Raw genomic sequence first — 14,821 nt, 5'->3', positions numbered from 1 at the left:
TTTGTCAGGGCGCTCTGATGTATAACAAGAACACTGGGTCATTCAGGATGTTTGTGGGTTCCAGAATTTCTACTAATTCCATCAGAAGAAAAAGCACATTATGTCACAGGACACACAGTGCAGCCGAATTTGGAGTGAGTCACCATGGTAGCATTTCAGTATCCAGATAATTCGTTTGATTTTTCTTCTGATGGAGCACAACCATGTTTCATTACCAATTCAAACACTACATTAAATCTTTTCTTTTTTCTTCTCAACACCAAACATCCTCTATATTTTCTGACTGGTTCTTGGGCAGAATGTAATCCTCTTTTTGTTGTGGTTAGTTGCAAAACTTGTTTACTGCCAATATCCATTTGGACTCATCTCTATATATATAGAAAAAAAACAAACTTATTTTCCTCTAAAAATTATTTAAAGTACATTCATCACCAAATTTATATTTATTTCTGTCTTCTCCTGCTCTATGCACTCCTCTTGTTGTTTTTCACAATGCCTCAACCATTAGGGCTAGTTTAATCAACTCCAGCTTGTAAAAAAATACTGGCTGAGCCCTGTGAGGTCATGCAGTAATGTCAGAGCAGCTACAGGGATTTGTGTCAGCCAAGAATCTTCTTTAAGGTCCCTTTTGTTTATTGGGAGGTATAATAAATAAAAATATATCTTTTTATTCCACCGATTAGTGCCATCGACACTTCAGCAGCGATGTGCTTTGTAGATATAATCACCACTAAATATTTTCAAGTATGTACCCCTGTGGTTTCTAAAATATCCACTTTGTGGCACTATGAAGGCCACAATAGATGGATTTTTAAGTGCCTCAGTCTGTGCAGTCAACCAGTCTGTATATGCTTACAGCAAACTGCCAAGCTGAAATGAAGGTAGAACTGGCTGATACTCCATTTCTTCCCCACAGACAAAACAGCCAAAGTAGCATTAGTCTTCTGTAGTCCCTTTCCTGCTGCATCACTTGCTGCTTAATTTTTCTCTCTAGCTAGCAGCAGAACTAAAATATCCATCCATTCCCACACACTAACACCAGCTGCAGGAGTTGTGTGTCTCAACATTAACAGACAGAACATTTTGTAGTTTGTACGTGATCTAAAACATCTGGCTGACTTGAAGTGATAAGCCAGGAAGAACTTGTGGCAACAAGGAGACCTGACTCGTTGCTGATCCCAAACTCCATCTCTTGAAGCTTCATATTATTTAAGGTTTAGAGGTTCTGATAAAATTTGTTTTACATTTTTCAATTAGACCGGCTAGTGGAGATCTAGTCAGAGATGGGAGATAATTTCACCATCAAAACTTCATTTAAAATTACTTCTAATCATAGACTTTTAAAATAAGTTGTTTTCCATTCCCAAAATAGTCTTTCTGGTTTGACACCTTGTTTTGGTCTGACAGCCTGTAAAATTTTACTGCCTTCTGCCAGCTTCCAAGAATGTGAAGAGCTGTGTGGATGCCATGTAGGTGAAGTTAGTTTGCTCTGCCGTGAAACAAATGTACAGGAATAATGCAGTATTAATCTGGTTGAAAGTCAAGGAAAGGATACTATTAGCATCTGTGGGCTTTGCATCCTGTGAGTGCAGCAAGTTCAAAGCTGCATGCTTCCTGCTGAAGATGTGTCTTTTTTGTTTGGAAAAGCAGACAAGAGAAATGTCATAGGGAGAACTTTTTGATCCAGTTTTTTTCAAGGTACATGTTGTCTGCAGTTTATATTAGCTCCTGGAACTGCCAAAGCATAAGCACAATACTGTATGTCTGAGGCTGAGGGCTCACCTCAGCACTGGACACTGCACCGTCTAGGACTGAGCATTGCTGCTCCTCTTCATAGAATCATTGAATGGCCTGGGTTGAAAAGGACCTCAAAGATCATGTAGTTTTAACCCCTCTGCTACGTGCAGGATCGCCAACCACCAGACCAGGTTGCCCAGAGGGACATCTAGCCTGGCCTTGAATGCTTCCAGGGATGGGGCATCCACAACCTCCTTCGGCAGCCTGTGCTAGTGCATCACCACCCTCTGAATGAAGAACATCCTCCTAATATCTAACCTCAACCTCCCCTGTCTCAGTTTAAAACCATTCCCCTCTGTCCTATCACAATCCACCCTCATAAACAGTCATTCCCCCTCCTGATTATACGCTCCCTTCAAGTACTGGAAGGCCACAATGAGGTCTCCCCAGAGCCTTCTCTTCTCCAAGCTAAAGAATCCCAGTTCCCTCAATCTTTCCTCATAGGAGAGGTGCTCCAGCCTTCTGATCATGCTGCCTCTTCCCTACACCTGCCCTCAGGCATACTTTGAGCAATGCCTCCAAAAGTTTGGGGTTTTTTTACTGTTATTTTAAGCATTGCAGCTGTTTTTCTGGAGATGTGTTTCTGAAACAAGGCTTGTTGAATTCACATGCTCTGTGAAGATTATTGCTGCTCTTGCAAATGATTACTCAGTTCTCTCTGCAAAACTAAGTGCAGCATTGGGTATTTTCTATCTTGCGTACTTGAATGGCTCGCCTTGCTGTGGTGCCCAGCTGCTGCCCAGTCTGTACTGCTGTGTATCTTAACACCATCCCTGCTTGGATCTTTAAAAACCTTTTTTTTTTTATGCACAGTCACTATGTGCATCAATCCTCTACAGTGTAGGGTCTAGGCAAATCACCCCACAAAAGCAAAGAGACATTGATAGGACTCATAAGCTCCCTAACAAAGATAAGGCTTTTATTACATACATGTTAAGATGCTCACTGCAATCTTTACAGTTAAATGGAAAAGGCTGTTATGAAGGGGCTGATGGCTGATCTTTCATAAGACTCAGTTCAAGGAGACCTTGCAAGCTGTTGCTCACATGAATCAGCAGAGTCACGTTAATTTAAAAAAAAAAAAAAGACAAGAAAAATGCCTGTTTTTAATGTATGCCACTTGCTGTTTTCTAGAGTGAAGATTCAGATGAAGAAGACCTCTGTGCTATCAGTAATAAATGGACTTTCCAAAGAACAAGCAGACGATGGTCTCGAGTGGACGACATTGATGCTTTACTTCACCAATCAGACAGACATGGATCTTCTGGGGATATTAAAATGAAAAATACAACAAGCAGTGAGAGTGTCCTTACAGATCTGAGTGAACCTGAGGTCTCATCTGTTCACAGTGAGAGCAGTGGGGGAAGCGACAACAGGAGTCCGTCCAGCATTAGCAGCATCGCCAGGGAGACCTGCAACTGCTCTGGCCAGCATGAGAGCACACTGCTGCCAGACTTAATGGTGATAAGCACTGCTCTGTCCCCCAAGGACAATGTTAAGAATGAGAAACCAATGCGAACCAAAACAAAAACCTTTCTAAAGCGCATGGAGACACTAAAAGCAAAAGGTGTGCATGGAAAACTAAAAGGCTCAGGAAGAGCAGGTCCTTTAGAGATAAGCAGACCTGTTCTTCAGCGTGAGCCGAAATCTTTGAAGGACATGCACTGTGTACAGATAGTCAATGGGGATCTCCAAAACTTAGCACAAGATTCAGGCAAAAGAGGACTTTCCTTTTCTGCCAAATCCAGCAGTGAAAGCAGTCAGTCTGAAAACAGCAGCAGTGGGGTGAGCACACCATGTTTGAAGGAACGCAAATGTCATGAAGCAAACAAGAGAGGTGGGATGTACCTGGATGATCTAGATGTTCTGGCAGGAACAGCTTTACGGCAAGTGGTGGACCAAAACCGCAAAAATGAATTTCATTCCCAAGAGAACTTGGTTGTGCATATTCCCAAGGACCACAAACCAGGGACCTTCCCAAAGGCACTTTCTATTGAAAGCCTCTCACCTACAGACAACAGTAATGGTGTAAACTGGAGGACGGGCAGCGTCTCTTTGGGAAAACAGAACTGCTCTACTCCAAAAGAGACTGGACTGATGGCTTGCTGTCCTAAGGAGAGCAGAATTAGTATTTACGACAATGTGCCAGGTTCCCACTTGTATGCTAGTACTGGAGACCTTCTGGATTTAGAAAAAGGTGAACTTTTTCCTCATTTAGATGACATTTTGCAACACGTCAATGGACTCCGGGATGTAGTAGATGGTTGGTCAAAAAATGTGTTACCAGGTCTGCCAGTTGATGATGTGTCAGTCAGAGAGTCTCCATCGTTACCTTTCCAGTCAACCACACAGATCACACTTGATTTTGAAGGAAACTCTGTCTCTGATGGCCGGACCACACCAAGTGACATGGACAGAGATGGAACATCCCTTAATGAATCAGAGGCTACTGGTGTTAGAGAGAGGAGAGACTCTGGAGTGGGAGCATCTCTCACAAGACCAAGCAGGTTGGTAGCAAAATTTGGTACGGAAATCCATCTTTCCTCTTTCATTAACAATAAGACAGGCTGTGAAATATGACAAATGAAACAGAAGCTCTCAGTTCAGGAGTCATAAGGTTGACATCATTACATCATTACAGTTGTACATCCTGTATGGGAAAGGGGACTTTCCAGGGAAAGTGTGGGAGTTCTGGAGAAAATGTATCCTACTGTGGAATTTTTTAAATGCAATCAGTGGAGAATTGGCAAACTAAGGATTTTTTTTTTCTCTCTTGATCCGTAATATTCAATTACATAATAGAACTCTGTATATATTTTGCAATCTTATTTTCAATATGTCTTTCAAACTATGCACTCCAGTGTGTATGTTTCAGTAGTCTCATGCACTTTTTTAGGCTTTGGTCTACTTTAAAAATATGTCCCTTTATTCACGAAGAGTATTTCCCTACCCTGCTCCAGTCTCTTGCATATCTGGTATACAATTAACCTGTTAATAGAAAGTCAGGATCAGTTCTGCTGAGCCAAGGGAGCACGGCTATGGGTAAAGGCCTTTGCGGATCCATACTGCTGTGGGTTTGTGTGTGCAGAAGCAGTGAGCAAATACCTGTTACTTTCTGATCTGCAGTCAGTCTTGAATCCTCACAGAGAATTCTTCCATGCCGTAGTTTATTGCTGCCTGTGGTTGCTCACCACTGTCACAAGCAAGTGAACTCAGGGTAAGCTGCTAAATAAATAAGCTGTGTCAAAGTTTGTATGAATTGTGTCAGAATTCATGTTTAGCAAAACAAGAAACTGAAAGGAGGTTGTTGGGTTTTTTTTTCAATATATACAGTATTTAGAGAAAATACATTGGAATAAAGAGAAGATGTGAGTGTCTCAGTAGCTTGGTGGTTATCAGTCTTCCCTAGGAGACTCAGTGTTCAATCCCTTCTCTGAAAAGACCTCCAGTATTTAAAAATAGAGCTGATTGGAGAACTTAATCTACAAATACCTTGGTGGTTAGACTGTTCTCCTGAGAGGTTAGGGACCAGGCATCAAATCTCATTTCTGAGTCAGGAAGAGAATATTTTAATCTGGAACTCCCACATACTGTTGAAGTGTGTAGGCTAATGGGCGTAAGAGGTCACACTCCTTCCTTTAGTACATGTATGAGACCCTCACCCTCTTGGGAATATAATGTAAAAAAAAAAAAAAAAAAAAAAAAAAAAAAAAAAAAAAAAAGCTTGAATATTTCCAAAATAAAAAGATCAAACATTGTTTTGTTTTGTATGCCTCCAAGCTATATTTTCTTTCAGTTGACACAGCATGCATGGTAATGTGAGTATGTTTTTGCATGTTTCGTACATTTCCTTATCTCACAGTATGCTATCTTTTTCTGCCCAAATAAGAGTTCTGTTTTTCTATTGTTTTTTGGTTTTTGTTTTTCCTAAAGGCAATTACGATGGCATAGTTTCCAAATTTCTCATCATCTGAGCCACTCCATGGCATCACTTCACATCAGCAATCAGTCAGCAGCCCAGCTGAATCTGCTGCAAAAATTCTCTCTACTTCGTCTTACAGCCATCATGGAAAAGTACTCCATGTCAAACAAACATGGCTGGACCTGGTGAGTACCATCAGTATCTGCAGAAGAGATATATTTAGAAGGAAATAGTTTTTTCTAATTCTGTTATTTCTATATATGTTATATATATATAAATATATATATCTTTATATATATATAAATATATATGTCTGTTATATATCTGATAGTAAACTGAATTAATAGAGTTGGAAGGTACAGTTGACAGTAATTGTAGCACTTGAAACTGTCTCTTTTAATCTGTTGCTACCTAGTGACTCAGTGGCCAAGTCAGATCCTGGAGATCTAACTTCATTCCTGTGCTCTTACCAGAGAAACAACCTCAGCTTCTCTAGCAACGCTTTTGTTCCAGAAAAATAAACAGGAGTAGGAGGAGAGTGATTGAAAAGAGGAAGTGTTTACAATAAGTCTTCCCCAAAATTGATTTTGTGATTCAAAAAGAAACATCTGCTGATAGTATTTCATGTATTTGATATTGTTTTGTTTGTGCTTTAAAAGAACAGTTAGAACAGTTTGAAGAATTTCAAATACAAATAGAAAGACACACACTTACGCTAGGTCTGGACTTGCATTAAAGTGAGCTTCTAGCTGTAACAGCTGGAACACCTACCTGGTCACTAGGACAGTGGAGTTAGGGTAAAATGGACAGGAATGGTGGCAACATGGCCCTTTTGTATCCAACCAGCTACAGAAATCTACATACTGACCCTGATGGAGCATACAGTCTAAGGCAGCCTGGAACAGAAATGTACATACACAAGAGATTGTAAGTATCTGAGAAATAATGAAAAGGATTTTTTTTCTCCTAATACATGGATTCTGTGACAAAAAAAATAATATGACTTGACATTTACATTATGATTTCCACTTTCAAAAGACTTCACCAAAATTGCCATAAATTCTTCTGAGGGCTAAATGAGACAAGTTTGTGTTCAGAAGTGGAGAAATAGATACAAGGGACTACATGTGAGAACCACCTCAAACACATCACTCCAAAAATTTGTAAGCCTAATCTGAGCAAATCAGGTTGGCTGCCTCTGTGGTCAGTGGAAGAAGACAGGCAACCTCAAAAGCAACTCATTCCATCCACGCCAGAAGGTTTGGGTCAATCTCCAAAGGTGTCTTACTCCACATTGGTTGTAGAGGCAGTCAGGACTGCTAAGTCTTTGTGAAATCTATTTTTAAGAGCTAAAATTCAGTAAGATGAGCCCCCAGCGTGCAGTTCTCTTTTGGTGAAGTTCCCTTTGTCTAGGTGACAACTTGTCTGTGCTGAAATGAGTCTCACTTTACGCAACACCAAACAGGCAGATTAGAATACAGCAAATTCTAGATTTTGCTGTTTGTACTGAGGTTTCCTTCCCTGACAAATCTTTCTTCAGTTTATAATCTGTCTCTTAAAAATTTAGAAGCAGTGGGACACTATAAATAGCTTAGATCTATATGTTGTTTTCCTTCAATAGGTCATTTAATCTTAGTTTTATTTCCTTCTCACACAGAAAAGAAAATCTTCATCATATTCAGGTCATATTCTTTTTTTTTTTTCTTTTTAATTCCACTGTAGTCATGACTCTGACAGGGGGAATCCAGTTTCTTTCATTTTCACCATCGGTTACGGAAGAAAGCATGCTTAACAGCTTCACTTAAGTAACTTGGCTAGAATCAACTGTATGACACCAGGGATGTGTCAGACACGTAGGGATTTCCCACCAATCCTTTATTACTGTAAATTGTTCGACAATGGAAATACTAAGTTACGTAACTAATACTATAAAACATGGTTCAGTACACAAGAGAACTGAACTTCCTTTTCTTTTAGATACCCGCTCCACTATCCTGTGCTGTTCCTTTGAATCCTTAATAGATGTTTTAAATTATGTTGGTTTCAGCTGGATGACAACTGCACAGTAAATGTGTTTTGCTAAAGCTAACTGTTATGCTATATCTTAGAGCCAGACGCCAACAATCTATAAAAGTTGTTAAGATGTCCACAGATTATACAGATTGTATATTGCCCGTTGAAAATTACTTGATCATCTTTATAAAATAGGAACTAGTCCCAGTTACCAATTTCTGCTTGCAGTGTTATTCAGAAATGCTGTAAATATTCAAATATTTTGATGCACTCTGTTCACATCAATTTTCAGGTCTGTACCAAAGTTCATGAAGCGGATGAAAGTCCCTGACTACAAGGACAAGAACGTCTTTGGCGTGCCTCTGATAGTTCATGTCCAGAGAACAGGACAGCCTCTTCCCCAAAGCATTCAGCAAGCACTACATTACTTAAGAGGCAACTGTTTAGATCAGGTGAGAACTTTGCTACCAGGAATATGGTTGATTTTTCTATAAAAACTAAGCAAACAGTGGTGAACCTTTTTGTACTTAATATCAGAATTATTTGAAGAGTCTTATAGCTCATGTTGGGCCCAGATCTCTTCCATTGATTTGATACTTGGTACCAATACTGATTGTTTGTTATTTTGGAATTTGTATTCAATGAATTAGTTGAATTCTTGTAGATATGACAGTCCTGATGACTTGTATACAATGATCTGCCTCTAGGAGTGATGTGAGATTTTCATGTCAATTGAGTCAGTCCTGGAAAAAGCTCAGGAGTCCCTTTTTCTACTTGTATTTGCAGTGCTTATGCTTCATTTTTGCCATTAAGAGTTAAATGCATTCACAATTTCACAAGATATGGTACAAAAAGTTTTATTTACTTAGCAAAGAAAAAAAAGTCCAAGAACAGAGAGCAAACTCAGCAAAATATTCCAAGTATTCTGTTGACAAAGTCAGACATATCCAGATAGATTTGGGTCAGCACGGGTTCAATGCCAAAGCCATTATGGTACATTTCCTTTTATAGCATTCTTAGCTGCAACAAGCCAATTGGGGGGCCTGTATGCTCAAAGTATTTTGGATGTTTTCATTCCCTTTACTTACAGAGCAAGGACATAGTCATCATATTTTTATTGTTCTTCCACTAAGAATGATGAACGTAGGGTTGGAAGAAACCCTCTGGCTCACTGAGTTCAGTTCTTTACTGTTGTTGGCATCATGTCATATAACCTCTTCTGTAAATGCTCTTTGATAGTTTCAAGTTCAAAAAGGAGCAACCAGCATTTTAGTCTGCAGACATTCCTGGCTCTGAGCAAACAGGGTGTGGGTGGAAGTGGTCAGTTCTGTTTCTGATCCTTATTCTGTCTGCTGTTCAAGTTGTAATGTTTATAGAATCATAGAATCTTCATTGGAAAAGGACCTTCAGGATCACCAAGTCCAACTATCAACCTGACCTACTGTATTCCATCGCTAAATCATGTCCCTTATACTGTATCCAACTCATCTCTTAAGTACCTCCAGGTACTGAGACTCCACCACTTCCCAGTGGTGAATGAAGAAAATCCAATGAAGAAAATCTTCCTCACATCCAACCTAAACCTCCCCTGGCATAACTTGGGACTGTTTCTTCACATCCTATTGTCACCTCAGCAAAGAGACCAACACTCTACTTGATGCAGTCTCCTTTCAAGTAGCTGTAGTAGTTGAAGAGAACAATAAAGTCTTCCTTTAGCCTCCTCTTCTCCAATCTAGCCTAATCCTCTTTCCTCAGTCACTCCTTGTTTTCTAGACTCTTCTGCAGCTTTGTTGCTCTTCTCTGCACACACTTGAGCAAATGAATGTCTCTCTTGTAGTGAGGGGCCCAAAACTGAATGCAGTATTGAAGGTGCAGGTTTACCAGTGTTGCATACAAAGGGACAATCACTTTTCTTGTTCTGCTGACTATGCTATTTCTGATACAACCCAGGATGACATCGGCCTTGGACACCTGAGCACACTGCTGGCTCATTTTCACTCACCTGTTGACCAGCATTGCCTTGTCTTTTTCTGCTGGGTGACTTTCCAGCCACTATTCTAAAAGCCTGTACCACTGCATGGGGTTGTTATTACAGAAGTGTGGGATCTGACACTTATCATTGTTGAATGTCATGCAGTTGGATTCAGCCTGTTGATCCAGCTTACCCAGATCCCTCTGCAGAGCCTTCCTGCCCTAAAGCACATCAACAATCTCGCCTCACTTGGTGTTATCTGTAAAGTTACTGCGGGTGCACTCCATTCCTTCATCTAGATCACAGATAAAATTGTTAAATAAAGCTGGCCCCAGTAGTGAGCCCAGGGTAGTGACATTGCTGACTGTCTTCCTACTGAACTGAACCCCATTCACTAGGACTGTTTAAGCACTGGCCATCCAGCCAGTTCTTCACCCAGTGAACTGTACATCTGTCCAAGCCATGAACAGTCAGTTATTCCAGGAAAACACTGTGGGAAACTTTACTAAGATCCCGGAAAGCAACACCTTTCCCTTATCTATGAATGGGTCATCTTATCACAGGAGATCAAGTTAGTCAGGCAGGACCAGCCTTTCATAATCCCATGCTGCCTGCTTCTGATCACTCAGTTGTCCTATATGTGTCTTGTGATGTTATGTAACAGTCATCTTCCCCAGAACGGAAGTCTGAACATTAAATGTCTAGCTGTGAATCACATCTGTTTCCTTCTGCAGCTAGTGGGGAGACATAGGCAGAACTTCCTGTCATTTCTTTCTGTTGACTACAAAGAAACCGTATACTGGTCAGACCTTGATATCTAACTCTTGGGTGTTGAAAGAGAAGTGAGATGAGATCTGTCTTAAAACATGAAGTGCAGGATACAAGGGGTGGGATGGATACCTTGTTGAAAATGCATTGGTAGAGGATGGAAGTGAAGATTAATAGAGAAAAGTGAAAAAAAATACACTGAAGAGCTAACATTCCTGGTTATCTCTGTGTTAAGCTGTTTTTGTGGACTGAGCTGGGAAACCCTGTGTAAGAAAAACAGTGAGGCAGCAAACCTAGAATCAATGATGAGACTGGAGGAGAAGATAATTGTCTAAGCATGAGGAAGGGAGATGGGGAGACAGGAATGGGCCAATCATCCAAGTAATAGAGCAGTAGGAAGAAAAAGTAAAGACTGGGGAGTAAACAAGGAAGAAAGTAAAAGGGAGAGTAAAACCAAAGAGGAGGAGAAAGCTCTCAAGAGATTTGAGACAGTCAAAAGCAGTGTCACTGGGAAGTCTCAGGCAAGTATCTGTGCCAAGAGGGAGGGTTTGGTTGCTGGGAAGCATCAGAGCTACGTGAAGGGTCATTTCAGCTCAGCTTGAGTTTCCCCTCAGGGTGGAATTGGGAATAGAAAGTGAAGTACAAATCAGGACAATTTAAAATATCTTCCACCAAAAGCCTTTCTGGGCCAAAAACCTCCAGGCAACTCAGTTTCTCTGCTTTAAAGTCATTCCTTTTGTTCCCATTTAATTCAGAATCTCCAAATGCCTGTCCAGAGGTCTAAGCAGCCTCCAGTCCTCCCAGCAGCTTGTTTGTGTGTCTGTTCTGTGCATTGCAGAAGTCCTGAATAGGCATCAGAGCTTCTGCACTTAGTAAAGTTGAGGTTGCTGTAAATCACTGTAAGATCTGGCTTCTGACACCAAAATGCCTAAAGATGATACGAAGATCCTCACCTCAGTTGTAGAATATATTACTCAGTTTCAACTTGGGAAGTAGAAACTGCTATGCCTTTGTCAACTGCATCTTTATTTCTGTCATGCATCATATGGCTGCTTGCAGGGCAGATGATCCACAGCATGAGGATAATAAAGAGATTGGGCCAAACTAATCGCTGATAAATCACTGGATTTATAGTCTCATTTTTATTTATAGAATTTTGAAGAACAGAGATGAAATATCTCTTCCTATCAAGAGAAGAAGTGGTTCTCTTTTGATTAATAATGAATTTATTAAAAAAAAAAAAAAGAGTTCAGATGAATATCATCAAATAAAAGCAGAGGTCGAGAGTAGCAGAATGCTGTCCAGCAGGAGATGGCACTGGTGAGATCTGATGTCTGACCTCTTGCATCAGACATAGCTGGAAGATTTTAAAGCTGCTTTATACCAGCAAGAGCGCTTTCCATCCGAAGCAGTGAACTGAGCTTTTGCTCTCGCATTTATCTACCACATACCCAAGTTGTATTATTTGGGTAGGATTAATGTATGTCCTTGTGCGTCTTCAGAACACATTTCTATGAGGAAAAGAGATTTGAAGGGAAGAAGAGAAAGAGAAAACCAAATGAAAAGAGTCAGATGCTCTTTCTTGTATTCTTTTGTTAAAACTAAGGAGAGCTTCACCTGTGAAGGGAGATACAATACACAGGATGTACAAAGGGCAAATTCTGCTTCTCTAATCCCTACATATAAATTTAGATCACGAGCAGCACTGCACTCAAAAATAAGAAGGCATACAGAGGAACAGCTCACTGCCACTGTTTGCAGTCTGGTGTAATAGTTCGTCTCCTTATAAACGAATACATCTCCTCTCGGAGCTGCACAGTGTGTGATTCATGTCATCTGTGCTATTAATGTACAAGCTAACAAAAGTCCTAAGTACCTTATGATTGAAGTGTTCTAGAGAGGCAGTTCAGGATGAGCATGTACCCAGGTGACCTCTATGCTGGCAGAAGTGAGAGGATTAAGGATGAAGGGCATACTTCCTTGTCTTTACACTTTCTACTTAGTGGAATACAGTGTAGAAAACTGAAGAGTGAGACAGCAGACACAGAAAAGCTGACATCCAAGCCATAAATGTGCTTTTTTATAGATCTTTCTCAATAGTTCACCTTTTCCCCTGTAAAAATGAAGGCAAAACAGTGCTTACACTTTCCAAATGAAAGCATGGAAACTCGGGAATAAATAATGTGGTTCAGGCTCAGGAATTCGCCCCAGGGGAATTCCACTTGTGAGAACTTCTGTAGAAGGGCAGCACCGCTGTGAAGGCACTTGCAGGCCTCATTTTAAGAATTACCACTTCCTCTAGAACAGAGAGCAAACAAGATAAAAATGTATCTTAGTGACACTGCACAAATAATCCCTCTGCAGCTTCCACTTTCAGACTGGGGTTTTCAGTGGAATTGGGGGTAAGCAGAGAGCAGGAAGGGGAAAAAATAAATTTGGTCTTGATTTGAAAGCTCAACCAGGATGTACTAATCTGTTGCCACAGCATTTATTACTTAGCTGAGCATAATATTTTCTTGTTAGTCTTCAAAATATATACTCAAATAAAGATGAGGAACAAGATTCTCAGCTGGAGTAAATCAGCAGACAGTTTCCAAAGCCAAGCAAGCCACGCTGATTTATATCAGCTAAGCATCTTGCTTATACTCTTCAAGCAACAGCGTAACCACATGCACTCTGAGTGCTCCATCTACCATCTGATACGGATCTGTAGTGAGATTAACTCTTACAGTCCCATCACTAGAGCATGCAATTGTGTACAAGACCATAGGCAAGTCACGGCTGTGGCATCTACAGGAGTTCCTCTTGTTCTCGCCTAGTGTAAAGTAAGCAAACATAGCTTTTGTTGCAATCAAAACCTCCCATAAAAGGGAATTTTTAAAATATTTTAAATAACTTTGGTTTTTTTGTCCCATTCCACGTGGCACCTTCTTAGGTGGGTCTGTTTCGAAAATCTGGAGTGAAGTCTCGAATCCAGGCCCTGCGTCAGATGAATGAGAGCTCCCCAGAAAATGTCAGCTATGAAGACCAGTCAGCATATGATGTAGCAGATATGGTAAAGCAATTTTTCCGTGACTTGCCTGAACCCCTCCTCACAAGTAAGCTGGGAGAGACTTTTCTACACATCTACCAATGTAAGTAGCATGATATTTATTACTGTATACAGCTCAAAGTTATTGTAAGTTATGGAATCATAAATTCTAAGTAATTTTGATGTGTTAATGCTGAATGGAATTCTTTCTGTTCACCTCTGAGGTGCATAAAAGAACATCTCCGCTCTCAAAATACTTAACTGAGAGATTTTTAGAACTGTCTAAAATTGGCAAAATATTGGGAGCATGCAAATCTTAAGAAGCTTTAAATGTATTCACCTTGCAGTCAGGAAGACAGCAGAAAGAAAGACTGGCCATGAACATTAAAAATGTAAAAGACTTCCCTTTGTGCCACATTTCTTTAAACTGTGAGCCCATTTTGTGTGCATTTTAAATATAAGTGAGTCTTTTGAGCATGGAGAAGCATTATGCCCGTGAGAATGCATTCCTGCGCAGTCTGTTCCTTCCTGTGACTTGATTATTTGAAAAGCTTTTATGTGAAGATCTCACAAAGAAATAAAAAAGCCACGGATTTCTTGCTTTCATTTCAGCATCAGGATATGTCTGCCTATGTGCACATCAGTGAGCTTGTTCATAAAAGAAACAGGAATTATTGGTGCTCATAAAATGACAATCATAATTGCTTCCATCGGTGAACTGACTGAGGAGAATACTGGTGTCAAAAAGGATGTGTTCTACATGTCCTTGGAAACAGACTGCTTTTAAACTATTGCTCGATGAAAATTGGAGTGTCCTATCTTGGCATGGGAGAGACTGCAAACAAACAACACAGAAATATGGCAGATCTCAATGCCATCAGTGTTATTAAGTCTGTAGCCAGAAAGAATCCCATCTCCATGTCAGGAGCCTGGCATTAGGATTCACAGCAGCCAAAAGGCTGAACAGTGAAACAGTGCTACCAGCCAACAGAAGATGCTGTAGAAGGGGGCACAGGATGAGTCTGCACTGATCTGCAGTGAGAAATCAGAATAACTGTATGCATTTGTGAGAGTAAGAATAAGGCTTGGAAAGATATTTTTGTGTTACAGAAGTATTTTGAAGGAATTCAGGAAGTCTTGATCTGTTTAGAGTGAGGTGAGAACAGGAAAAGATGGGCTTTTGTTGACACCAGAAAACAATGATTGGATTAAAAACAAGTATCAGTGTTTTTTTTCCTACTTGACCAACAACAGATATGTTTTTCTGTTTTAGATGGTACTGACAGAATCCCTTTCACAGAAAGAAAAATGTTCAAAA

The 14,821-nt window shown here is 40.2% G+C and overlaps 1 protein-coding gene across 5 annotated transcripts in view; it reads left to right on the top strand.

Moving 5' to 3' along the window:
• STARD13 (StAR related lipid transfer domain containing 13) overlaps positions 1 to 14,821 on the top strand; it is a gene marked incomplete at both ends in the record, with an annotated part of 251,320 nt that overhangs the window by 225,141 nt on the left and 11,358 nt on the right. For all 5 annotated transcript variants that reach the window (XM_079549504.1, XM_079549507.1, XM_079549508.1 and 2 more), the window contains 4 exons: positions 2,932 to 4,304; positions 5,731 to 5,904; positions 8,025 to 8,184; positions 13,408 to 13,606. In XM_079549504.1, coding sequence (XP_079405630.1) covers positions 2,932 to 4,304; positions 5,731 to 5,904; positions 8,025 to 8,184; positions 13,408 to 13,606 — 1,906 coding nt within the window. The remainder of the gene's footprint in view (positions 1 to 2,931; positions 4,305 to 5,730; positions 5,905 to 8,024; positions 8,185 to 13,407; positions 13,607 to 14,821) is intronic.

Source organism: Tetrao urogallus (genome assembly GCF_951394365.1).
Source record: "Tetrao urogallus genome assembly, chromosome: 1".
NCBI classification, from domain to species: domain Eukaryota; kingdom Metazoa; phylum Chordata; class Aves; order Galliformes; family Phasianidae; genus Tetrao; species Tetrao urogallus.
This window is presented reverse-complemented; position numbering and strand designations above follow the sequence as displayed.